This window comes from Arachis ipaensis, chromosome B8 (genome assembly GCF_059453495.1).
Source record: "Arachis ipaensis isolate K30076 ecotype BB chromosome B8, ASM5945349v1, whole genome shotgun sequence".
Classification (NCBI taxonomy): Eukaryota; Viridiplantae; Streptophyta; class Magnoliopsida; order Fabales; family Fabaceae; genus Arachis; species Arachis ipaensis.
The window spans coordinates 11,513,270-11,538,816 of record NC_142443.1 but is presented as its reverse complement, the minus strand read 5'-3'; the positions used below and the strand labels follow the sequence as shown (position 1 = coordinate 11,538,816).

At 37.7% G+C, this 25,547-nt stretch overlaps 3 protein-coding genes and 1 non-coding gene across 6 annotated transcripts; all 4 read right to left on the bottom strand.

Annotated features, from left to right (window-relative positions):
* Positions 1–236: 236 nt before the first annotated feature.
* On the bottom strand, positions 237–6,319 carry LOC107610487 (callose synthase 12-like). 2 transcript variants are annotated; one of them, XM_088496110.1, is made up of 3 exons: positions 5,643–6,319; positions 847–5,566; positions 237–374 (listed from the first exon to the last, which is right to left on the bottom strand). In XM_088496110.1, exons 1-2 carry the CDS (start codon positions 6,188–6,190, stop codon positions 859–861), a joined length of 5,256 nt encoding a protein of 1,751 aa, XP_088352236.1. In that variant the 5' UTR covers positions 6,191–6,319; the 3' UTR covers positions 237–374; positions 847–858. The 2 variants fall into 2 exon arrangements, with proteins under 2 accessions (XP_088352236.1, XP_088352237.1); XM_088496111.1 differs by lacking the exon at positions 237–374 and having other exon boundaries at positions 947–1,106; positions 1,441–5,566.
* On the bottom strand, positions 3,131–3,209 carry LOC148547214 (small nucleolar RNA J33). The gene has a single exon (XR_015898597.1). It is a non-coding gene; the product is annotated as a small nucleolar RNA J33 (small nucleolar RNA).
* A 3,924-nt stretch (positions 6,320–10,243) lies between the features above and the next one.
* Positions 10,244–16,090, bottom strand: LOC148547213 (uncharacterized). The gene is made up of 21 exons (XM_088497691.1): positions 15,789–16,090; positions 14,778–15,053; positions 14,162–14,664; positions 13,866–14,089; positions 13,682–13,759; positions 13,529–13,594; positions 13,382–13,450; positions 13,232–13,306; positions 13,105–13,158; positions 12,862–12,948; positions 12,713–12,781; positions 12,567–12,632; positions 12,389–12,484; positions 12,200–12,265; positions 11,632–12,115; positions 11,458–11,544; positions 11,215–11,343; positions 10,990–11,124; positions 10,742–10,854; positions 10,578–10,671; positions 10,244–10,492 (listed from the first exon to the last, which is right to left on the bottom strand). Exons 1-21 carry the CDS (start codon positions 15,973–15,975, stop codon positions 10,319–10,321), a joined length of 3,132 nt encoding a protein of 1,043 aa, XP_088353817.1. The 5' UTR covers positions 15,976–16,090; the 3' UTR covers positions 10,244–10,318.
* A 998-nt stretch (positions 16,091–17,088) lies between these two features.
* Positions 17,089–20,621, bottom strand: LOC107610486 (uncharacterized). Of its 2 annotated transcripts, none has more exons than XM_021108837.2 (3): positions 20,344–20,621; positions 18,855–19,142; positions 17,089–18,453 (listed from the first exon to the last, which is right to left on the bottom strand). In XM_021108837.2, exons 1-3 carry the CDS (start codon positions 20,467–20,469, stop codon positions 17,287–17,289), a joined length of 1,581 nt encoding a protein of 526 aa, XP_020964496.2. In that variant the 5' UTR covers positions 20,470–20,621; the 3' UTR covers positions 17,089–17,286. The 2 variants fall into 2 exon arrangements, with proteins under 2 accessions (XP_020964496.2, XP_088352979.1); XM_088496853.1 differs by lacking the exon at positions 20,344–20,621 and adding an exon at positions 19,311–20,162.
* Between the last annotated feature and the right edge of the window lie 4,926 nt (positions 20,622–25,547).

The following is a 25,547-nucleotide window of genomic DNA, read 5'->3' as shown; positions in this document are numbered from 1 at the left end:
GTCCATATTTATATCAGATTAAACTATACGTCTATACCATCACTACATCAACAAATTCACGCTCAATACACTAGAATGTTGAACTCTTTGGTTTTGACAATAATCAAGAAGCAACCTTTTGAGGACCAGAGTATCGATAACAGTGTAGTAGTGGCAGCAATCAAATTCGGACCCTTCATCCAGCACAATATTTTCTGCTTGTTTAACTGTTTTTTCTAGATTAGTCAACTGAACAGTTTTTCATGTTAGAGGTCCTTAAAATTGAACTATAATCAGGAATAATGAACATGGGTAAACAACATAGATTGCCAAGTTTCATTTCTTGATTCCCTGAGCTGCTCATGATGATGACAAGAATTCAAGCATCTCCACACCTGAAATTTCAGATCCATGTCACATTTTTAAGAACAAGTTCATATGTCAACGTCACAATGCAGGATCATACATTCTAAATTATTTTATCTTTTTTTCCCCTTTGTTTTTTGGATAGACAACATCATATTCTTATCTATTTTTATTTATCTATTTGATCTTCAATAATCTAGAGTTATAAAAAAAGTTAATCATCTCTTTATTTTACACAAGTACTACCAAGATGAACTTAGAAATAAATATTGTCAGCATGATCATAATTTATTACCTATCAAGCCATTAAAGTGAAAAAAGTAAATAAATAAAGCTTGTAAAAATGTGAATTGTAGAAGTATTTGTCTAGCCTTCATTCCACACCAGAAAAAACAATGGTTTATGCCTCTCTTGGTAAACATGTTTGTAAGTAAAAGATTAACATTTACAATCAAGAACAGGTACACACAAAAAAGCCCTCTAGAACTGCATGAAAATTACCTTGAATGACAATCAAGTCTGAGTTTTTTTCCCTGTAACAATCTGGAATATCTGGAGGCCGCGACTGAATGCTTCATTGAAGAGAATTCTGGTTTGCATAGACTGACAGCCAGGCAACCATGAGAATAATGCCACAGGAGCCATTACAATGACTCCAAATAAGATATCATATAAGCGAGCCAAGGAAACAATACCCTTCCAAATTCTAGTCCGGCGCAATTGCGGCCGGAATACTTGGGCGATCAAGATAATGCCCCAGCCTGTGGGAATGAAGGCCAGTAGACTTGTAAAAATGTCTCCAAATCTAAACTTAGTGAAGTTTAGCAAACCAACTATGACAATTATGGTAAGAGTTATAATAACAGATTGGACAAACCGAAAGTATATATGGTTTTTTGCTTCATATTTGTTCCTGGCAAATGATAACACCACATAAATTCCAAATATGACAGCAACACAAATCCAAGAAAGCAAGTAAACTGAAATGCTGGTGCTTCCATCTGTTATACGTAGCTTATAGACAGTTCCATATTGGAAGGTGAAGAACCTAAGGTCTAAGACTATCTCAAAAACCTTGCCCCAAAAGCCTGTTACCTTTAGATGATCCTGTTCTTCATACCACCATATTTCCCAGCTCTCTTCTGCTTTGGCAAACACCCTTCCCCTGTACCAAATCCAATCCATGAAGTCATCAAAATCATTGACAGTTTTTAACCAATCAAAGCCAGAAGGATTGAACAAGAATGGTGCAATAATCCATGATGAAACTAAGAACCAACTTGATATGGTCATAATCACATAAACTACTGTGTTACGCGCGACAGGACTATGTTGCGCGTAAATTATGAGTATTAAACCCAACTCAATTGCTTTCACAAAATGGCTGCGAGCATAGAGTCTATAGTTTTCTGCAAAGCTCTTGTGCTCCACAACAAAACCACGGCCGGTAGCTCGGTATTTCGCCCCACCATGCAGTATAGTCCGGCCAAAGAAATGGCAGCGTGTTCCCATGGAGAATGTGAAGAAAACTGATGAAAGCTGGAGCTGCATTGTGAGGAAATCCCACATAGATTGAAGGAAACCATGCTCAAGGGAATTCTCCACAATCATTGGAAGTGCAGTGAAAAGTCCAAGTTGAATAATGAACTGCTGATTCAATATGGCACCAAATGCTTTGTTGTTGGTAGATTTTTTCTGCATAGCAGCTTCAAAGCCACTAAGAGCAAGAAATAGCCTACCCCATAAAAATGCATAAACAGTAAGAACAACCATCATTGTGTTGAAAAAGAATCCAACAGTAGTGTAGTAGAAAGAAAGCATCCTGAAAAAATCAAGCCTATGTCCCAATCTATACACATCTCTGCTCAGAACTTGCTCACCATTTCCACTTGCAACCTTTGCTTCAAACAATGATATTTGATTCAATCCAACATCCCTTCCCTTCCCCACTTGAATATACTCATGATGTGTGACATTACCTCCACGAAGAGTGCAATTGAAGCCTGCGAAAATGTCCTCGCTTATGTTGATCACTCTAGAAGCTTTGCTCAAGCCGCCTCGAGTCAAGAACCAAAACCTGTCAAACACATCAGGATGGCCATAATGCATTCTGATTTTCAAAGGATTTGCCAAGACTCTCTGTCCCAAGGTGACGAAACTCGTTTCCTGAGCCGACATGAACCAAGCAAGAGAGGAAACAGAACCAGTGAAAATGTGTTCCCTCACTCCCAAAATGTTTGGTTTCCGAATACCATAGTAACAATTGAACTCTTCCAAGAGATTCCTCATTTTAAGTGCCTCCTCAAAGTAGTTGTCCTGGTTCATATCAATAGTCTGAACAGCATCACCACGGGTGAAGATCACTGCATGGTTTTGATTCTCAGGCTTTCCTTCTCCTAGTTTCAATGGACCTGGCAACTTCACACGGTAAATTTCCACCTCCCTCTCCCATTCCTGATCATACTTGACAAGAACAGAATAATAATCCTTCTCATCTCTGCTAGTCGAAACCTCATCAACATAAGCGACTCGAAGCGCTTCATTGTTCTTCATTAAGGCTAATATTTCATCAGCACGAGGGTCCTTTTTTGCCTTCTGTGCTCCATATATCTGACAAGCAACCACATATGTGAATTTCATCGACGCAGTTCCATAGTCATGACCTTTGAATGGCAAATCTTCTGAAGTGTATGCATTACTTAAACAATGAGAGAAAGGTGACCTTACTCGGTCTGAACCATCTTTATTTTCTTTCACCATTGAAGAAAGGTTGAGTGATCCATCCCAGACATTTATGTCTGGTGCAGAATCAAGAAAAGCCAAAAGCTTGAGGGCCTTATAGTAGTACATCATTCCTCTAACTGTTCGGGACAGTGTCTGGCCTCTGTATGAAGCCCATAGCCTCAATTCCATAAGCTTCTCTGTCCATATATCATCATCATTCTCCATACCCTCGCGTCGCATCCTTTCTATGAAATTCTTCCACTCATCATCAAAAATGGTCTGCAAATAGTACAAGATTGAAATCCCATCTTCATTCTCAATTCTGAGTTGCTCTTTGCTGTACAATACTTCTTCACTATAGTAAGGTGTTAGAACACTGAAAGCCTTCATTTTCTCAACTTGGGGAGCATGGGGCATGTTCATAAAAAGTGAGTTAGTAAAGAAAGCCAACCTTGTTTTAGCCATTATGTTAACTGGGACTTTTTGCATTGAATCCCTGGAGGTAAGAATGGTGTGCAAGCGTCGAAGCTGCCGATAAAAGTTCTCATTAGTAGTTTCAGGCAGCCGAACAGCATTCTCAAAAAGAAGATTAGCAGAAGATTGATGCTTTGGAGCCAAACCATCACTGATTAGCTTCTCAGCAGTCCTTTTCTCCTTTAAAAACTCTCGAATCGTGATCTCATAGAGGGCCTGGAGGATATTCACCATTTGAGTAGAATCTTTCACTGTCCTCTTGCTCAATACCTCAATAAGTTTGATCAACTTGCTGTGAAGCTGGGGAAGTGCTGTAGTCTTGAATGATTTGGTGAATTTCCCAATTTCAATGGACTTTTCAATGTGCTGAAACAAAGACTCCAAAATGGAATGCTCCTCAGTACCAGGCTTGATAACAATCTCAAGAAGCAAGTGCTTTATGCAATCATAAGACTCAAGGACAGCACATCTTCTAAACTCATCCTTGCATATCTTCCTCCAAAGCCTCTTATCAGAAGAATTAGCCAGTTCTTTGGCCTGACTTAATGCCAATAGTAACTCGTTGCTGAGTAGAACACACGGCCAGCGAATCACTCTGACATTCCATAAGTTCTTTGGCAGCTCCAGAAGCTCGACCTCTCGGTCCGAGATGATATCCTCCTCCCTAAAGGATAAGATTATCTCGTTCCATATCAAAGCAAACTTGTTGGCCTCAGTATGGTTAGACTCAAGCTTCCTATATGGTTGCCCAAACCCATACCTGAGCTTCATCCTTCTCATAGCATCCTTAATTTTGCTCATAAAAGTTCCCCTTTCATTCAGGGACTGCTCTTCTGGCATGAGATTAAAAAGAGCAGCGCTAGCAAAGAATTGAAACCTTAACTTCACCTGCTGCATGCTTCTAATCTCACCCAAATGCGCAAACAAACCCACAGCAGCACCAACAAAAGACGAATATATCGAATACCATATCTGAATATCCATTAGATAAATCAAAATAACAGGAAGCCATAGAAGACCAAGAGCAAATTTGTCGTCCGTTTTCCCATGATCAAAAAAATCATGCCACTCAATGTCCACATGAAGTTTCAATATCTTCTTTGTGAGAGGAATCATGGGCTTAATCTGCAGGAAGTAACTGAATGTAAATTTGGTGGTCAGAACCAAGATCCAGAACAATGTATACCTAATGTTATCAATTAGTCCTTCTCTCAAACCGCGGCCGACATAAATAGTGCGGTGAAACCACCACGAGAGTAAGCGAAGAATGCTCCAATCACGCTTCTCAAAGAAGTTTGAAACCCAAGGAAAAAGGAGGAATAAGAAACCCAAAATCTCAGGGAGCAAGAAAACAAAAGCAACCATGTAGAAATCCATCACCACCTTATTTGTCTTTTTAGACCACTTCCTTTCTTCTTTGTCCCACTCATTCCAAATCAAATTGTAAAACCTGAAAAACACGAGGATCCATGCCGCGGCCACGAAGAATTTCAGGAACATCCTCAGTCCAAGTCTCTTGGTGTCCTTGGAAATAACCTTCCCCTGCATCATAAAATCAAGCAGGGCCTGCAGAAGCCTCAAACCACTCCAGGTGATGAACACGGTCAAGATCCGAACTTGCACCCTTCGACGCTTCAAAGCTTTCCAAGGATATTTGTACCCTGGCCAAGAAACGATGATAGAAGCTTGCAGGAACAGAATCAGCATCACCCAAAGCCTATCAAAGCTTCTGAAAAGGTTCCAAAACGATCTTCTCTCCACGAAACCTGTCTTCCCAGTGCGGTACAAGAAGAACCGGCTTGTTCCAACATCAATAGGCCACTTGAGCTTCTGGAAACAGCTCTTGTTCCAGAAGATCTCGTTCACATCATCATAGTTCATCCAATCACAATGAGGCGCAGTTCCATTCCTGCTAGACTCCGCTTCCAGCTTCACTATATCGTAAATCGGCTTCACTACAAGCCTCAAGAACGCATTCTCCCCTGAAACTTCAGGCAATTTACCATCGTGATCCTCCAGAATCCTGTCATGAAGAGAGATATAAGTAACTAACTAACTTTAGTAACAAACAAACAAAGATTGATTTGATTGGTATGAACCTGTTGAGGTCCTTGACCATGTGGTGGAAAATGAAGCAGATGCATTCAGGGATGAAGCGGAGATTGGCGGCTTCGCCCCAAATGAGGAGGTAGAGGGAGACATAGAGGAGCTCGAGGCGGAGGTCGTTATCGGTTTTCTTTTTGTGGTTGTTGATGAGCTTGAGATGGTGTTTTTTGCCGTGGAAGGAGCACCAGGTTTTGTAGTTTTTGAGGAGCTTTTTGCGGAAGGAGCGGAGGACGGAGGGGTGGAGGTGGTGGGTGGTGTCGGGGGCAGGGGAGAAGCGCATCTGAGCGTTGGCGAGTTGGAGGAGGAGGTGCTCGCGCTGGTTGCGGACGTTGTCGTTTTGGAAGCCGAAGAAGAGGGAGAGCCAGTCGAGGAGGTCCATGTCGGGGTGCCATCGGGGAGGGAGGCGGAGGTCGCCAATGGAGCGTAGGGCTGAGCTGGCGGCGATGACCTCCGGGTATCGGAGGGAAGGGTGTTGGTCGGGGTGGCTGTTGTTGCTGTTGGGGATGGGGATGATGTTGTAGGTTTCGTAGCTTTGAGTCATGTTACTATGACAGCATGCTAATTAAGCATTATTGAGAATCAAGAATGGGATCTGAATTGAGAGAAAGAGCTACGTTGATTTTGTGGTTAGTTACAGTTTTTGCATCTTAGATCTTGCATGCTTTGGTCTTGTTACGTTGTTTTCTGTTTGTGTTGTTGTTCCGGATGTATAACGGTCACACAGGAACTGTTAGTTAAGACAAGGAAATAAGAAGAAAGGGCGCGAGTTCGTTACTTCGTTGTTATTATTATTATCGGAAAAGCTCTGCATACAAGCCCTAATGGCTTGTATGCCATACAAGTTCATTAAACAATAAGATCAAAATACGCGCTGCTTCAGGTACGTTGATTACACGCGCTATATAATATCGCGCGTATATCTAACTACCAGATTTAAAATATTTCTTTCCCTTTTCGTTTTCGTTATTTTGAGATTTCGTTCTTCTTCTTCTCCCGCGTTTACCCTCCTTCTTCTCCATTGTTCTTTTCTTCTCCTTTTCTCACTAGCATCTTCTTCGTTTAGGTTACCTTTGTCTCTCTCTGCAACTCCATCTTCGTTTTCTATTTTTGATTTGTTGTTTTTCGAAATCAAAGTTTGATCTCGTTTTGAAGATAATGGATCATACAACCTCAGATTGTCATCTGAATGCAGGCGAAGTGGATTATGAGTCAGAATCTAACGAAGTCCCTGAGGTTTGATTTACATAGGATTAGTATGAAATTTCTTTCAGTAATTTGTATAGCATTGTGTAGTTGAAAAATTGCTGAACATTACTGTGAAAGTAACACGTTTACGTGAATCTGTCGATTCAATGTATTAGTTGTGATTAATTACTTGGAATTTGTAGCAGACGCTCGGGTGTAGATCAATTCTTGTTTGGGTGTACTTTAGCTAGAAGTGTGGGTGTATCTACACTTTACTGGTTTTTTGTTATTTTAATTTACTTGTTGTTGTTCAGCTGTATTATAACAGACATGATTAGGTGTGTTTTTAGAACTGTATTATATCTGCATGCTGTGTATTTACAGTTTATTGCTTTAAAAGTCATTCTGTAGTTGAGTTGTTGCGGTTAGGGTGTATCGTATTAGACATGATTGGGTGTATTTGAATCATATCTATGGGTGTATTTACAGTTCTGACACGGTGTCTTTTGCAGCCTGTCTCAGTTGTTGATGACGAGCTTGTTCCAAAGGTTGGAATGACCTTTACTACCCTTGAAGATGCTGGAAAATTTTACAGGAACTACGCCAAGGCTGCAGGTTTCTCTACAAGAGTTCGGTGCACAAATAGGAAGGGAAACGAGATTAAGAACCAACTGATTACATGTAGCAGAGAGGGAAAATGGAAATCTAAAATATCTCCGGCCGAGAAGACCAATCCGACAGCCGGTCTAAACTGTCCTGCAAGAATTTATATACACACATTGAAGGATGTCGGTGCTTGGATCATTTCAAAGGTTGTGCTGGATCATTCACACCCCTGCTGTCCAAGCAAAGCAGAGATGCTCAAACAGCACAGGGAACTAAGCATGTCCATTCGTCGTACGATAGAGAATAACGAGGAGGCCGGTATCAGACCAAGCAAAACCTACCAATCATTTGTTGCGGCTGCCGGGGGTCACCGCGAGTTAAATTTTATCGAAAAGGACGTGAGGAATTACATTACCAGGGAAGTGCGGAATGTTTCCGAACAAGAAGATGCAAAGGAATTCGGGAAATATTTGTTAAGAATGAAAGAGAAGAATCCGAATTTCTTTTTTGAGCTCCAACTCGAAGAGGATCAATCGATTAAGCTGGCTTTTTGGGCCGATGCAAGAAGCAGAGCCGCCTTTGAGTATTTCGGAGACGTCATTTCATTCGACACCACCTACAACACAAACAGGTAACAAACTGTCCCTGTTTATGATGCCAAATTAATTTATTTTTACGAATCCGCAGTAGAGGTGTATATTGGCTGTTTCATTGGGTGTATGCGAAGCATTTGTTAGGGTGTAGCTAATGATTTTGCATTCTGGACCATGGTAATTTGTTTCAGGTATAATTTGGTCTGTGGTTCTTTTGTCGGGGTGAATCACCACGGTCAATCAACACTTCTCGGATGCTCTTTGATGAAGAACGAAGAAATTGAATCATTCAAATGGTTATTTCAAAGCTGGATTCGTTGCATGGGAGGAAACGCTCCGAAAGGGTTTCTCACCGATCAGTGCGCATCCATGAAAAGGGCTTTAGAGGCCTGTATGCCAACAACAGTTCACCGCTGGTGCATTTGGCACATCATGAAGAAGATTCCAAGCAAATTAAACGGGTACAAGGGACATGCCGATATCGAACAAGAAATGAGCCAAGTTGTTTGGAACTCTCAAAGCAAAGACTCATTCGATAGGAATTGGAACGATTTTCTGCTGAATTTTGGTCTTGGGGACAACAAGTGGCTTTCAGGTAATGTCTTTTTAAAATCTGCATCAGAGGTGTAAGTTACATATTTTCTCGGGTGTATTTATAGACTGTCTTTGGGTGTATTATGCAGATCTGTACGAAGACCGTCACATATGGGTTCCTATCTATCTGGATCACCATTTCTGGGCAGGGATGAGAAGCACACAAAGGAGCGAGAGCATGCATTCATTTTTTAACAAGTATATCACCCGGAACAGCTCGCTTATTCAGTTCGTCAAACAATACGATAATTGCCTCGGAAGCAGGGAGCAAGCAGAGAGAGAATCAGATGCTGCAGATTTTCATACGGTCATACCGTGTGCAACGAAATCCTGCATTGAAGCTCAGTTTCAAGATGCATACACTCACGCAAAGTTTAGGGAAGTCCAAGCGCAATTCAGAGGAAAGGCGAATTGCATCACCAGACTGAAGAATTCCGCTCTAGGCTATTCAGTATACGAAGTCGGAGAACAAGTTTCCAGCTCAATATTCAACAAGTTCGTGGTTACTTACGACTCGGTTGCAGCCGAGGTAAAATGCCATTGCTTATTATTCGAGTCGAGAGGGATACTGTGCCGTCACGCACTAAGCGTGTTAAGCTTCGAACAAGTAAGCCAAGTGTCACCGAGATACATACTGGAACGATGGAGCAAGAAGGTAAAGAGGCGACACACACACATCAAGAGCAGCCACGACGAGCCACTAATGGAGCCAAGAAGCAAGAGGTTCGACCAATTGGTTTTTCGTTCGCAAAATATATGCGAATTTGCCTCCGAATCGGAGGAGCTGACTGCAATTCTGCACCGCGCGTACGATAACGTCATGGCCGAGATGGAAGCATTAAAAGCCAAAAGGAAGGGGACATCTTCTTTATCCCACGAAGACGCCAACTTGGAATCCGTTAACGAGCTTCAAAGCCCGCCAAGGATTCGAACAAGAGGACGTCCAAAAAACAGGCTAGGTTCAAAGCTGGAGAAACAGATCGCAAATGCCACAAAGAAGAAGAAGACGAAAGTTTTAAGCGAGGTAAAAGTAATGTTCTTTAAATTTGTGGCGATTGAGTTTATTTTTCTCGTTAATAGTTTAGGTAATGTGTGTGTGTTATATTTCAGATAAACCTGTTTGATGCTGCATCAGCGGCGCATTCAAATTGCAGCCAATATCAAGGACACGTTATGAGTTATCAGTTCAGGGTACCAGCAGCAGGGGATAACTGGTTGGGTGTATAGTTTTTCAGAATATGGGTGTAAAAGCACCGTTATTTTGGGTGTATTTTCGTTAATTCACAATTTAGATATAGACACATATATAGATATATATAAAACAAAAGCTGTAAAAATTCTCAGGTTATGGGTTTATATTTGATTTGATTTTTTTCTTCATATTTTAGTACATGTAATTCATACATTTTGAATACGGTGCAGACAGTTTGGGTGTATATTTTTATACAACCTTGGGTGTATTATTAGACTTGCGTTGGGTGTAGCAGTTTATAGTTTGTGTTTATATATGCCTTGATTTTTTCCTTCATATTTTACCACCTGTAATACAGCTTTTGAATACATCACAGACAGTTTACCAGCACAGATAATTTAACATGGAATAGAAGTTGTTGATAAATGGGAAAAAATATACATGGAATAGAAGTTGTTGATAAATGGCAAATATTTACATCATTTGTTCAATTTACAAACTACCCACTTTCTATATCAGTAGAATTAATCTGACAAAATGGACTTAATAATATAGAGGATGGCTTCGACAGCCTTATAGCACTACTCTCTCTAATTGCCTGATCTCTCTGTGTATTCATCTCACTGAATAGTATACGGGATGCGTATTCCACTCTATAGTGGTCCACCTCCTCCTACAATAAAAAAGTATATTCTGTTTAAACAGCAATATTAATTCAGTAAAGTAATACAGAGTTATATGGTTTTAAAGACAGTTACCTGTGGCCAATTATCCCATTGATACTTCCCCTTTTTGATGTTTTCTGGCTCAATTATCTCCATCCATTTCATAACGTACACAGCGCAGTCATAGCTGAAAACAAAGAATATAAATTACAAATCTCATTTACAAAAGTTTAATGTTCAGACTCACAAATTTATACCTTGTTTTTTGGCCTGATATTTTAACATATGGTGATTTAATTTCCTTCTCCCTCTCCCCTTTCTGAAGAGGTTTCCCGCCGGCATATGTTATCAATCTTGAAAATACGTATCCCTTAAATACGAAAACAAATCAGTAATACACCCGAATGAATGGACAAGATACACCCAACTGAATGGACAATATACACCCATCACAACTAACGAAATAGACCTATCTATTAAAGTAAAGAAGACAGAGGCAACTTACAGTGAATTTATTAATGGTCTTTCTCTCATCAGTGGGAGCTATTTTGTGTAGCGGGTCAAGTATTTGACATTTCCGCTTTCTTGTATTTATCAGCCATAACCACCAATGCCCGGCGTAGCAGACAGGGGCAAAAATCTGAAGGATTCCCACACATGAACAGTGTGTTATTTTATTTTGCAAATAAGTAAATAAGCGTAGTAACAAATTTAGCAAACGAAAACTTACATATGGGTGCGAAGTCAATTTTTTTCTATCTATGAAGGGAATGAAACTCGGGTAGGCTTCCACCCTGAATTCCTTTTTCGTTTTTGGTGATACGAATTCCCCGTTTGGGTGATCCGAAAGCGCCATGCACTGCAAGAATGGGAAACGAGAAATGAAACACTAAACTTACACCCAATGGAACGTGACAAATACACCCAAATCAATACAGAAAATACACCCGAAGATCGTAGAAGTAAGACTTACCACAATATCGGGGGGGAGACAGTATATTTGTTCTTGAAATCTCTTTTCATTTTTGTTGTTGAGGATGAGGCAGACGGCAGATACAATCTAGAAATATATGCCGAAATCAATTTTACATTAATAAGCATTGTAATTGACTTTGGTGTAAAAACAGTAATCTTATTCTAATATTACCTGAGATTCTATATCACTTTTTGCCTGGAGGGAAGCAAGGTGCATTCTCATCAAAATGTATTCTCCTTGGCCAATCAGAGTGCACATCTCCTCATACTCGTTAGTATTGCCATCTGCATCTTCCTTCAGTCTCGTCCCCCAGATGTAGCACTTTTGTTTCATATCATCCGTAATCTGATATAATCCCCGAGGAGTTTCAAACTTTGCAGAACTTTCTCCCCCAGTCTCCCTCTGAATTTGTGGACTTGTGTTTTTTCCCTTCGTCGCGCTGCTTGCTATTCTTTGGACCAAACTGTCCAATTGTTCTATCAAATTCGCAGCTTCTGGAGATTTTTCCATTTCTGTCTCCTGCGTTGACGCCCCCTCCTGGCTTGAATCAGTCAATCCAAGGCTGAATGATGGCACCCCTGGATCTGTTTTCGGAACATAGGAAGCTGTCCGTGCCATCATCAACAGGGCAGCAGCGTCTTCTGCGTCTGGATGATTGCGTCATCATGTATAAGAATAAGAATAAGAATAAGAATATACAGATGATAAGCAAAGATTGATTTTAGTCTGATGAACTTACACTTTAGTTGGAGCTGGGGGAACCGTGGGTGTGGTCTCTTGAAGTTGTTTGGGGGTTTCAGGAGTGCTGCACAGTTACAAAAAATTAATCACGGCGTAAAAGAAACTAATCAGGAACAATATACACCCAAACTGTTAGCTAATATACACCCAAACTCCAAACAAATATACACTCAATACTATTTCTTACGTTTCTGTAGTCCCTTCAATCTGTAGCATAGGGGTTGGTTCAAAATCTGTCTCTGTGGTTGTTTGGGATGCCGGCACAAAAACCTGAATCGGGACTCTAAACAAGAAGAAAAATGAAAGGTTAACAACGCCTTTGAAAATAATAAGGTTATAAGGTTGAATATTATTGTAAAACTCACATTGCAAGCGCTTCGGACGGTGTCTGTTCCCTCACAACCATCATATTCGAATCAGACGGACTCAACCTAAAATACACCCAAAGAAATTCAAGAAATACACCCGAACAATTCAAAAATAAGACAGGCTTTGTTTTTTGAGAACTTACATACTTGCAGTTTTTGCTTTTTTTTCCTGCCTTTTTTTTCTTGAATAAAATAATAAAGGGCTTTTTTTTCTAAAAAAAAATATATACAGAATTAGAAGTAGAAGGGTAATAGAAGAACAAAAGTAACGGTGATTTGAAAGAGAAATTACATGCTCTGTGACGGCTGGTTTACACTACTCTGTTCTGTGTTTCCTTGAGAGGAAGGAGCATCAGTTCCCAAGTTCACAGCCGGTATTCTAAGACAGATTTGATCCAAGCAACACAACAAAGTTAATATTCCAACTTATTAGACAACATACACCCAACTTGATCCACTCAATACACCCAAATGGTACCACAAGACACACCCAATTCATGATAACAAGATTTTATTAAATAATAAAGCTTCTTACGTTTCAGACGACACATAGCGACCTTCTGTCGATCGCAGGTCAGGTTGGTTCTCCCTGCAAAACAAGAAACAATTATTAGCATGCAAAACACAAAAAAATATGAAATAGACAGCCCATCAAGACATACCCCTCTGCAGCAGATTTATCAACGTTTTGCCCTAGCCATTCATCCAGTTCATCACTTGATATTTCATATGTCTCACTACATTCATAAAGGAAGATGTTAACAAAAATAATTACGACGATAGACGGTAATATAGCTTACGAGGTACTGTACCCGTCAAAGTATTGGTCTTCTTTAGGAGGTGAATCCTCCACGAGAACTTTTTTCTTTTTTGGTTGTGTTCTGGGTGGAAAAAAAAGAGTACCAATCAGAAATAAAAAATTAATTTTATCACAGAATATTATGCAAAGAAGTGCTTACTTTTTTGGTGTTGTTTTTGTTTTTTTCTTTTCCTTCTCCTTCTCTGCAGGTGATGATTCTTCACTCCTATAAGTTAATAACAGACACTTCAGTTAATACACGAAATCTTTATAATGAAGCCAAAAGAAAGGAGTAATAATTTCAGGACATTACTCATCACTTTGTTCAGATTCAGATTCTGAATCAGAATCTGGCTCCTCTTGCCTCTGCTTTCTTTTTCTGGAGTCCATTCTGGAAGGCAAACAGTGATTATTTAGAACATAATAAAATACACCCAACGTGATCAACAAGATACACCCAACTCGAAAAAGAAATTACACCCAAGTATGGTACTTACTTTTTCCCCTTTTTGATGGGGTGTTTTCTTGCTGAATCCTCCGAGTCTTGTTGACTCTCAGACTCAGAGGTAGTAGTGTCACTGTCAGTAGCTGTTTCTGTCTCCGAAGACGATGTTGGACTCGCCTTCCTTTTTTTTGTTTTTTTGATTTCTTGTGTTTTTTCTTTTTTTTCTTTTTCTTTCATTTTTTCTCTTGCTCTTGTCTCCGCCATCTTCACAATCCCCTGAAACATGAGATATTTTAGCTAGCAGCATTCAGGTAAATAAAATACAAGCAACATATTATGTTTACTTACCAAAGTTTCTTCTTTTTCTGCAGTCATTCTTTCCACCAACTTCTCCTTAGTCCAGTTGGCAATCCAAGGCTTTGGTGGTCTTTCGGCCCTCTTCTTGCCTTTGTTTTCAGAAAGATGAAAGTATATTATCATGAGGGCAAAGAGGCAGCCATCAATTGCCTTCTTCTTCTTATCCTGGTAGTCTGTGATGCCTTTGATCAAGAAGGTCAAAACATGCGCCCCCCAGTTTCTCTCCGATATGCCGTCCATCTTAAAAATTGGGGCGAGGTGCACGGGCGATATTTTGTTTATCGTCGTTGGCAAAAGGAACGCCATCTGTATGTAGAGGATGAATATCCTCTTGAACATCAGGCGTTCCTCTTCGCTGCCAACGCCGATTTCCATCATTTCATCGGTAAGACTTTTGAGGGTCTTACCCTGGAATCTTCTATAAATTATTTTGTCATCATCAGAAAGTTGCTTATAAAGTTGCTTATACTCAACTTTCTCAGGAAACAGATTTCCTACAAAAAAGAAAACAACAAAGTATCAAAATCGGTTCAAAAACACCCAAGCATCAACCTTAAATACACCCAAGCATGAACTTAATATACACCTATAATTTTGAGCTAGTTACCTGTTGCATTGATGCCAAGCGCATCACCTATTGTCTTTGGTGTTATTTGGAAAGAACCATATCCTGTCTTCAGTTTGTTCTCCCCAAGTTTGAAGTTGTTTGCCAGTTCCCTTAAGAGTTGGTGATCCACCCTTAGAGGTGGGACGTGCATCAACCCACCAAATCCGAGATCCCTGACAATTGCCTTCTTCTCCTCAGCCATGTTTCTGAACTTATCACTCAGGAGATGTGTGGCACACTTAAGGTCTTTCGTTTGGTTTCTTGCTGCCATTTTGTCTGAAACAAAAAATACACACAAATATACTCCCATTAGTAACAGTAAGATACACCCATATGTAAGAATCAGATACACCCATTGATAACAGTGAGATACACCCATTGAAATTATTCAGATACATTCATATATATCAGTCAGATATCAGTCAAACATGTTTCAATATCAAGCAACATTACAAGGTCTAATAACAGTAAGATACACCCATATGTAAGAATCCGATACACTCATTGTTAACAGGGAGATACACCCATAGATATTATTCATATAAATCCATATATATCAGTCAGTTATCACTCAAACATGCTTCAATATCAAATTAATTCAGATATCAGTAAGATACACGCATATATGAGTCAGATACACCCATTGATAAGAGTAAGATACACCCATATGTAAGAATCAGATACACCCATTGATAACAGTGAGATACACCCATTGAAATTATTCAGATACATTCATATATATCAGTGAGATATCACTCAAACATGCATCAATATCAAGTCACATTACAAGTTCAAACAGTATACAACCCCCAATCTACGGAATAAAGCCCCAAAAATCAACAACAGTAGCAAGAGAACTTAGAACAAGAATGTAGAACGACGTAAAACTTAGAAGAATGACGTAGAACTTAGAACAGTGTGACAAAGAAGCAAGAATAATAGCACAGTAAACCCTAGAGAAGAACGACGTAGAAGAAAACTAAAATTGGGAGGTTTTCTTGATGAACTTACGTTGAGTGTATTTGCTTCGTTTTCTCTTCAGATTCTTCACGTAGAGTTTGATGTTGTTTTGATGGAGGTTTCGAACAACGATTTCTATTTTTTGAACTTTGATTTTTGCTCGAAATTGGGAGCGTTTCCTTGGTTTCGAAGCGTTTTGAGAAGTGGAAGAAGTGGAGGAAGTGGAAGAGTCTGCCATACGAACCGTTTGTGTTGAGCGCGTGATTTTGACGCGCCATGTTATGCTTCCTTATGCGCGTGTCTTCGATTTGGGCTGGGCCAACTTGGAAGCTTGGATACTTGTATGTGTAGCTGGGCCCTATTATTATTATTATTATTATTATTATTATTATTATTATTATTATTTTCGGGTTATGTTTTCTTATCCGTTCTTTTGGTTTCGTTACCCTTGCATGTTTTTTAAGTAGAATCTACACTCTGTTATATGATAATAAAATAAGAAATGTAGAATAAATATTAAAAAATATTTAGCATTAAGATATATATTATTTAATTATTTATAGTCATTTTTATTTCATACATTAAATTCACACATACTTCCCATATAAAAAATAGTGTATAATCACATGAATGTAATTTAAAATTATTTTATAAATACAAAAAATTAACCGCTTCATATTTATATATATTTATACATGTTATTTCTTATATTTTTTTAACAAAATAATTAACAAATAGAATAATTAATTTATTTTTTATAAAATAACATTCGAATTTGTAATAGTAAAATAATCAAACATTTTTATAATAGAGAAATACTATTTGTACATCAAAATGAGCCACTAAAATCAGCCACCAATGTATTTGTGTATAAATACATGTATGGTTTAATTTATTTTCAATGTATATTTGTATTCCAACATGTATTTTATACTTGTGACTAACTTTGGTAGCTGATTTTAGTGTACACGTAACATAACCCTTTATAATAATATAATCAAAATTTTTCTTCAACACTAAATATGTAATTCATTAAAGGCTAACTTTTTATGTTCATGTAATTCAATTCAAATTAATTCAACACCTTACTACTAATGAGAAAAAAGTACAAACAACATGACAGCATAAAAAGACATTTCTATTTACCAAATTATAACCGAGTTCTTATAGACAGTCAACAGTTGACAGGATTAGAGTCGCATGGTTTTGTATTATAAAAGTGGAAGAAGTTAAACGATGATATACACAAGTACATTAGAATTTTGGATTTGTCTATCCATCGCTCTATTTTCTCATGTCTAAAACTATTTTGCATAGATGTCAACATCTACTTCCCTTCACTAAATTGAAATTTTATCTTACACAACAAATTTCTCATATCTGAACAAAATATATGCAATAACACCGTGCATAATAGTACATTAAAGGTTTATTCATGCATAATAAAACACGACATGATTGTATAGGGCATGCCAAGTTTGAAGGAGGTAAGGGTCAACTTTGACATCATCGTTGCATTGATGAAACAAGACATGGTATACAAAGTTCTTTACCCTGACCATGCCCTCTGGGGACCAACAGAACTATGCACATTCAACCGGTCAAGTACCGAGTTAAAATCTACAGGCTGCCCACTTTCCTCCATCCTCTGGATCACCCCTGCCACATGATCACCTCTAAATCCCATGTTCATCAACTTCTCGATCAAGTCGCTGTAGGGATGGCCACGAATATATTGTGTCTGGCTAGGATTCCGGACCATGAGGTTATGTGGTGCAGGGTTCTGAAGCGAAGCACTCGATGGAGGGTATCCAGCTTGAGCAAAATGAGGTGGTTGTGGGGGAGGATGTGTTCTTCCTCCCTCACTATCATAGATCATGTATGCACTAGTAGGAGGGGGCGCGGCATGAGTAGCACTTGTTCCATATGGATCACCTGGTTGTCCTGGAAAAGAACTTTTGATTTGCGGCGGAAGTGGTTGCTGCGGACCTGTTCTACCAGCTCTGCTGTATCCATACGGCATGGCATCGCTACTGCCGGAAGCTGCAGGTGGAATTCCGGAATATGGCATTTGCATTGGCATGCTGTTTGGTAGTGTTTCCGAGGGAGAGGGATTTGTAGCATGGTTTGGCAGGTAAGGAGTGTAAACATTGGTTGAAGGGGGTCTCATCTGTGACTGCATTGGAGGTGGTTGCGGAGGTTGCACCTGCTGAGGCCACTGCTGCTGCGGCTGTGGCAGCTGTGGTTGCTGATACTGAGAATATTGTTGCATAGACAGAGATTGTGTTGCTTGCGATGATGTTGGTTGCGTAGTTCTATACTGCTGATCAGAGGGCAAATATTGATTCTGGGGAACTTGGGCCACAGATGGCAGATTGGGCAAAGGAGTGGGTGGCATGTAATAAGATGGTTGTTGAGTGGCTGGTGCTACATTTGGGGCCGGAGCTGGGGCAGGGGCTGGGGCTGGGGGAGGTGCCACAGGCTGTTGCTGTGGGGCAACTTGATGAGGCAGGGCAAGAGCTAACTGCTGGTTATGTGCATCAGATGCCTTATCAGTTCTTTTTGGCTCAGTGGCAGAAGGCGAAGACCTCTCCTCGTTGGAATGTGAATGGCTTGTGGAGGATGATTCTTTCTGAACTAACTGAAGCTTGGCTAACTCCTTCTGAGTATCGGCTAGCTCTTGCTTGTCTCTCAAAATTTGTACAGATCTGTGTACCTGCACAAGCAACATAAGATAAATTAGCACAAGCCAAATTGATGTCTCCTCGTCAAAGTATATTTGACCACCCTAAAGGCAAATAGAAATAACTGCATGCAGCAAGTAAATAAAGGACACTCTGCTAAATTACATTGGTTGGAAGAGTAGCAAGGAATAATATTATTCTTGCAATAATCATAATTAATTTGGCAACAAAAATGAATTCAATTTTTGTTTGCAACTGAAGTATGCATCTTGGAAAAATTTGCAAATCAAGATGATGATTAGGTCAACAGATTAAAGTGGATATCTACCAGCCATTCATCAATCAGAAAGAATGTGTTTAAAGCCAAAGCAGTAAAATGAAAAGTAGCTTGAATTTTAACCAACAGGTCCTATCCATTAAAGGTGAAACTTACTTCCTGAATGTGTTTCTCAAGAGAATTGAGCTTTAACTCTGCCTCCCCGTGGTCAGTGTTTAAATCAGATCGCATTTCTCCAATTGATTTGTCAATATTGTAACAATATAATTCCAACTGTGATAGCCTTGAACTAATTCCTTCAAGAAACCGCATAAGGTTGTCAGCATTTTTTTTCATGCTCTTCTCAACAGCTGCAATCACATCTTGGCTTATAGAATCTTCAGGCGAATTATAAGCAGTATCAGGAAATATTGATGTCCTTGCCATCCTTGATTTGTGAAAATCCTGCAGAAAGTATATTTCATCAATGCGAGGGTCAGAACAACTTGACAGGATTATAAAGTACACCTGATCAACAAATGGCTAGAATATAACCATGCCCCAAAAATATTAAGCTCGAGAAGAGAGAATAAAGCAAATACAACAGTTTGACATCTCTGGAAAGTTAGAAACCTTAATAACCACTTAAACATGGTGTGTAAGGTTGGTTTCCGGCTGAGCAATAGCCCATAGGTTCAACCACAAAAGAATGTTGATTACTGGTATAACACAAAAGCAACATAAATAATGTAAAAACACATTCACTATTAATCCACCATGTTTTCGTCCCACAAATGCAACCCTTCCCTAGGCCCATATATTAATTGATAACTAACTAACTCTACAGAACCAGGCTTCCCTATTCACATTTGGACACATTTCCTCTTCCATCCTTCTAACTATCACCAAACTTGCCTCATTACTCTTGCATCAATGCACATATAAAGTTAGAGAGAAACTTCATCATATGTATACAAAAACAACAAAGCCTCATCCCACTAGATGAGATCGGCTACATGGATCAAACAACGTTAATTGAGCCCTATCATATATCATATCTAGGGTGAGACTGATTACACGTAGATCTTCCTAAACCCTAAACTTCATCACGGAAATTCCAACACCTCCAAACTCGCACTCCAAATGCAATAGTACAAGTTCTTATCTTTATTCTCATCCCAACAAATAGATATATTTCTTTTATTTGCAGTGTAACCAGCTCATGCAACCCACCAGCAAGCTAATTGACTATGAAAGCTATTTAACAAAAATAACACCTTTCGATCATTAACACACTACAAAATAGAACTTAATCATAATTTTCTTGCACCTGTCAAAGTTAATCCATTCTAAAAAGTAAAAAACCCAAAATTAAGAAAATTGTTTATTATTGGGAAAAAAAAAAGAAAGCTTTCATGTAATGCTGTAACACTTAAACACACAAATAAGAATATAAGTGCTTAAGTCTAATAATCGTTCAAGCCTACGATATGAATTTTAGGAAACATATAGTTTGTTCACCCGTGATCAGAATAATCCACGTGGCTAAAAATGACATTTTTCTAAAACCCTAAGAAAATTTTAATTCGGAAGACGAGACCCATTTGGGGAAATTTCCCAAAGAGTGTGAAAAACAAGAAGTCAACTGCGAAGAGGTAATGGGTACCTTGGCGGGGTCATCGTGAGTGCCGTTAGAAGAGTCCTGGTTAGGAAAGTCTTCGTAGGAGCAGAGGATGTCGTCGGAAGCGAAATCGAAGCCCTTGGAGCCGCGACCGGATGATGCAGACGCCATGATGGGAAGCTTGAGGTGGAGGAAGAATTTGCAGAGAGAAAATAAGAGTTTGAGTGGAAGATACAAGAAGCTGTGGAGTGAAATGGAAATTAGCTATGTTACTTGGCTTCTGTGCAAAAACGAAGTTTCGTTTTTATTTTGCAAAAGTAAAATTAAAGATAAAAATTAACCGCTCTCTATCAACTTTACCCAAAGTCAACTTCACTTAAGTTTCCACTAAAATTAAAATAAGGTGGGCTCTCTACTCACATCAAATGTCTTTGTCGATGATGATAGATATTTGTTTATTTAATGATAATAATCATATTATTAAATAGTATAGTTACATATTTTAAAATATTCAATAATTTTTATCTAAATATTCACTTTAAAAGAATTGCATCTATATAATTAATCTAATATTTTATAATAGAATCTAAATATGATTATTAAATAAAAAAAAAAGTATATACTCTAAAAATAGGTACACTTAAAAGAGAAAAATAAACCATTGTTCCCCCAAAAATTATTTGTTTTGTGTTAGATTTGGAGTGGAAGATAAGAATGAGATCAACCGACCATGTTTTTTAATTAATTAAAAAAATATACTCCTTAATTAATTAATAATTTCTACAAAAGGCTTGAATTAACGAAAGAGCTGCTGCCATACACTTCATTTCAACTATTAATGCGTCAATAAAAAAATGTGATATAACAATAATAATAATTGTATTTGAGCTACAACTACAAGTCTAACTTGTATAAAATATAGTTCAATGATATGAAAGAGAATGTGAGAGGAGAATAGAAAACATTGTTTATGTAATTGGTATTTCAGTATTTCTATAAGACACGAGTGGTATGGTAGCGTGAAGTCGTGAACACAAAAAGATGAGCCAAAAAATGTATTTTTTAATGGTATATGGGATAAAAAAAATTGGTCTCTAATTTTTTTTGTGTAGTTGTATAGTGATATCTAAAAATCAGATTTTTTTACTAATTTATGCTGTTTAACTTTTTTTTTTTTAAAGAATTACAAATCAAATGGTACGATTTATGTTTTTAAAATTAAAAAAATTAATATTAAAATCAGATTTTCTGAATTTTATTTTTAAAAATAAAAAATTTTAAATTCGATTTGTACTCTTATTTTTTCTTTTCAAATAATTCGGACCGTTCAATGTTATTAATATCAATTAAAAAAAATTACTTATAACAAACAAAAATATCCAAACTTTCAACAACAACGTATTATACCCATATTTAATTAATATAAAAAAAAAAAGTTGCCACGAGAAGATATGGTTAGTTTTTTAGTTCTATACTTTTATATGTAATGTGATCGCACATGCATGTGCTACGTGTGTGATGGTTCTTGCTTCATTTCTTCTTTACAAAACAGGCAAAAGCCAAGAGGCACTAATAGTCAAGAGAAATTGATTGCGTTTGCATCCTCTGATATTATTGATCACCACCTGTTTCATGTGTTTGTTTCTGTCCATACAGTACCCTGCTAACAAATTCATTTTGTTGGGTGTGAATGTGATGTGCAATTATTAGCACTTAATTACCGGCTACACGCATTCAATGCTTAAAAATTTAGAAATTGGCCTTATGTTATTATGTAAGTGTGAATGATCAAATGAATTGAGAAAAAAGTGCAACCATTGTGTACACCACATACTTTGTTGTTCTAAGGATTTTTTTTTCTTTCTTGGGTTACCTAATAGGTTATTATTTGTCAAAATGTTAAATGTAAAAAGAATGTTAAAAGATTTAAAATTTTTCAAAACATATAAGTCATAAAAAATAAAAGACAAAAAAATTATCATAAGTAATATTCATAAATGTCTTTTTTTAACTTTTAAAAAATATTTCTATGATTAAGGGACACAAATCCTCATCCATCTATGCCAATTTGAGTTGGTATCTTTATAATATTTATTAACCATAAGAAATGAAAATGAGACACCAAAAATAAGAAATGAAAATGACTCATTTGTTTTTGGTATTGAAAAGGACTCATGAAAGCCAATTGAAGCAAAGGCCCAGAACCTTCGGAGAGTGTCTTAGATCCTCCTAGGGTTTTTTATTTAATCTTTCTTTTTAGAGAAATGGATTTCGAAGTACACGAAGTAGGCCTACATCTAGGCCCAAATAGAGCAAAGCATAACATGGTATCATCACATAAGAACTCCTTGGCCCATTTTATTGTCAGTACTTTCCCTTCTATTTACAGCAGTAATCTGTAGTATGGCCCAAAAAGCATACCAATGAATTGCAGTAAACTAGAGTCCAAGTGTGATGTATACGGAAAAAAAAAAAAAGAGTCCAAGTGTGATATCCTGAGCAAGATGAATCAAAGATATTTGCTTCAAATGAAGCCTCACCAGGTTGGAATCCTACTGTAGTTGCTAGATTTGTGTGTGTAGGATGTTTGTGTGAGTGTGTTGTATGACCAAAAAAAAAAGGCTGAATGGTTATGAAAAGCAGCTTCCTTATCTATAGCTAGAAGAACTATCCTGATAAAATATGTCCTATCTTTTCTCTTTTTTTTATACTATACAAATTGCTTTATTATCTGCTTCTACTTGTAATGTGATTGATCATAAATGCAGAAATTTTTATGCGGCGAGAATGAACATACTAAGAAGATTCATCTAGTAAATTGAAAAGATGTTAGCAAGTCAGAGTTATGGTGGTATGGGAATAAAGCACGCTAGGGTTGTGAACCGCGCTTTTATGATGAAGATTGGGCGGGATTTAGTGGAGAAAAAAAAAAAGGTTTGTTGTGGACTCGTGTAATTCGGACGGTTGGAGATGATATTAAACTGGCATCCAATGGTTCACAAAAACAAATTGTAACTGATTATGGTTAAATAATTTTTGGATGGTATTTATTTTTGTAACTTTAGTTAGAATGATAGAAAAGTTTATTTTGGTTAGAGGTCAAAGCTAGTAATACTAATTGTCTTATAACCATAGTTAATTTATTTACCATATTGAGTTAGATTTTAGTAAAGTTAATTTTTTAATAGCTATAAATAGTAGATAACAACAATAGATACTCTGGTATACTCAATTATTCGATTTCAATTTTAGGTTTTGTATTTGTGCATATGACAAATCTCCTTTTTCTTAGTCTTCTTCTTCAACCTCAATCTTATTTTCTTCACTAAAATCAGATTCAGACCACGATTTCTTCATGGATGTGGTAAGCATGGAGAATCGTCTATCATGAAAGAGGTAAAATTCTTGGATACAAATAGAGCATTGAATTAGCATCCGATACTCTTTTCGACCTAATATCTGGGGGAATCACGGGTTACATGAGAATCAGGAGCTTTCAGCTGGTGAGCTTCGAAATCTAGCTCGCATTCAAGCTAACTCTTGAGTTTGCAGAGCACGAAATCGAGTACCAATTTACTTGCAGATCCAGCAAGTGTTTACTTTCTACATCCTCTATTGTCTCAATTGTGCTAAATGCTAAGAACTATAATTTCTGGTCAAGAGCTATGAAATTGGCACTGAAATCAAAGAATAAGATAGACTTTATTGATAAAACCATTATAAAACCAGATAAGAATGATTCTGCATATATATCATGGGATAAATATAACTTGTTTCTTGGTTAAATCTTCATTGAGTGCTGAGATTAAGATTGCACAGAGTGTTGCTTAGAATAAAATTGGTGTAAATTTATGGCTTGATTTGAAATGCAGGTACTATCATGAAAATAGATACAGGGTTGTTGAATTAAAAAGAGTTGTATGCCATGAAACAGGGAAATTCAAGCATAACAAATTATTTCACTAAGTTGAAGGCCATTTGGGAAGACATTGACAGTTTCAAACTAGTTTCACAATGCAAGAAATGCTATAAAAATGTTATTTGTGGCCTGAGAATTATGAGAGATTATCGAGATAAAACTTATGCAGTGAAATTTTTAAGAGGATTGAATGAGCAGTACGGAAGTGTGAGATCCCAAATCATGTTGATGAAGTCCCTTCCAGACATCAATAAATTTTTTTGCTGTTAACTCAGCAAGAAAGACAACTTAATAGATCAGGTTTGGAGACTCGAAACTTTACAGCTTTGGTCAATTCAGTTCCTAATTTCAATAATAATTCAAGCAGTGCTTCTAGAGGAAGAGGACAAGGAACCTGTGGAGGTAGAGGTGGAAGAGGAGTAAGAAATTCAGCACCTAAGACCTATTCTTATTGTCACAAGACAGGACATCTTATGGATACTTGTTACACAAACATGGATTTCACCTCATCTTTAGAGGCAGAAATGGCCATGAGAGAGACTAGCAATGGAACTATGGCTAATCATATTGTTGCTGGAATTGAAGAGAGCAGTACCAACAATGTCAAGCAGGTCAAGGAAACCGATGGCCAATCCTAATTCAATCAGAGTTTGAGAGATGCACTGCTTACCTTTCTTCTGCAGGAGTGTGCACAGTCTTCTCAAGGAACAAGTGTGACCGATGTTAGTCAATCAAATGTAGGAAGTGGAGATATACCTTTAGAGACTTATACACTTTGCATGAGCTCTTATATTGCACAATTATTGTCAGTAAAAACCTTTTTCTCAAATTCTTGGATGCTTAATATAGGAGCTACTGATCATGTATTACAATCATTGTATTTTTTTACAAATTTTAGACATATTAGGCTAATTCTGATGAAATTACCAAATGAAACACACACAATTGCAACTATAAGTGGTATTTTCAGCTACATTCTATCCCACAAATGTGTTGTACATACCAAGTTTCAACTTCAATATTTTATCTATTTCCAAACTTACAAAAGGCCTCCATTGCGAATGTGTTGTTACTGACAAACTTTGTGAGATATAGAATTGGGTCTCTTTGAAGATGATTGGCACAACTAGAGCAAAGCATAGATTATAAATGATAGATTTTTCTGCATTAGCTAGAGATAGCACGTAAGGACAGCATAGAAAATACAACATACAATAGGAGCAATAGAATTCTAGATATATAAAGTCATAGTGACAAGATTTTACTTTCTTCTTAGGACAGCAAATTTGGTTACACAAACTTCATATTTTTTATTGAGAATTTATGGTAT

What these genes read in the sequence shown, in the direction of transcription:
- LOC107610487 (XM_088496110.1), bottom strand. Translation starts at nt 6,190, where the DNA reads ATGACTCAAAGCTACGAAACCTACAACATCATCCCCATCCCCAACAGC. An exon ending in ATGGTCAAGGACCTCAACAG is followed by an intron (nt 5,567 to 5,642) that starts GTTCATACCAAT and finishes TCTTCATGACAG; the next exon opens with GATTCTGGAGGATCACGATG.
- LOC148547213 (XM_088497691.1), bottom strand. Translation starts at nt 15,975, where the DNA reads ATGGCAGACTCTTCCACTTCCTCCACTTCTTCCACTTCTCAAAACGCT. An exon ending in CAGAAAAAGAAGAAACTTTG is followed by an intron (nt 14,090 to 14,161) that starts GTAAGTAAACAT and finishes CTCATGTTTCAG; the next exon opens with GGGATTGTGAAGATGGCGGA. An exon ending in ACAAAAACAACACCAAAAAA is followed by an intron (nt 13,451 to 13,528) that starts GTAAGCACTTCT and finishes TTTTCCACCCAG; the next exon opens with AACACAACCAAAAAAGAAAA.
- LOC107610486 (XM_021108837.2), bottom strand. Translation starts at nt 20,469, where the DNA reads ATGGCGTCTGCATCATCCGGTCGCGGCTCCAAGGGCTTCGATTTCGCT. An exon ending in CTCACGATGACCCCGCCAAG is followed by an intron (nt 19,143 to 20,343) that starts GTACCCATTACC and finishes TACTTTCTGCAG; the next exon opens with GATTTTCACAAATCAAGGAT. An exon ending in TTGAGAAACACATTCAGGAA is followed by an intron (nt 18,454 to 18,854) that starts GTAAGTTTCACC and finishes TTGCTTGTGCAG; the next exon opens with GTACACAGATCTGTACAAAT.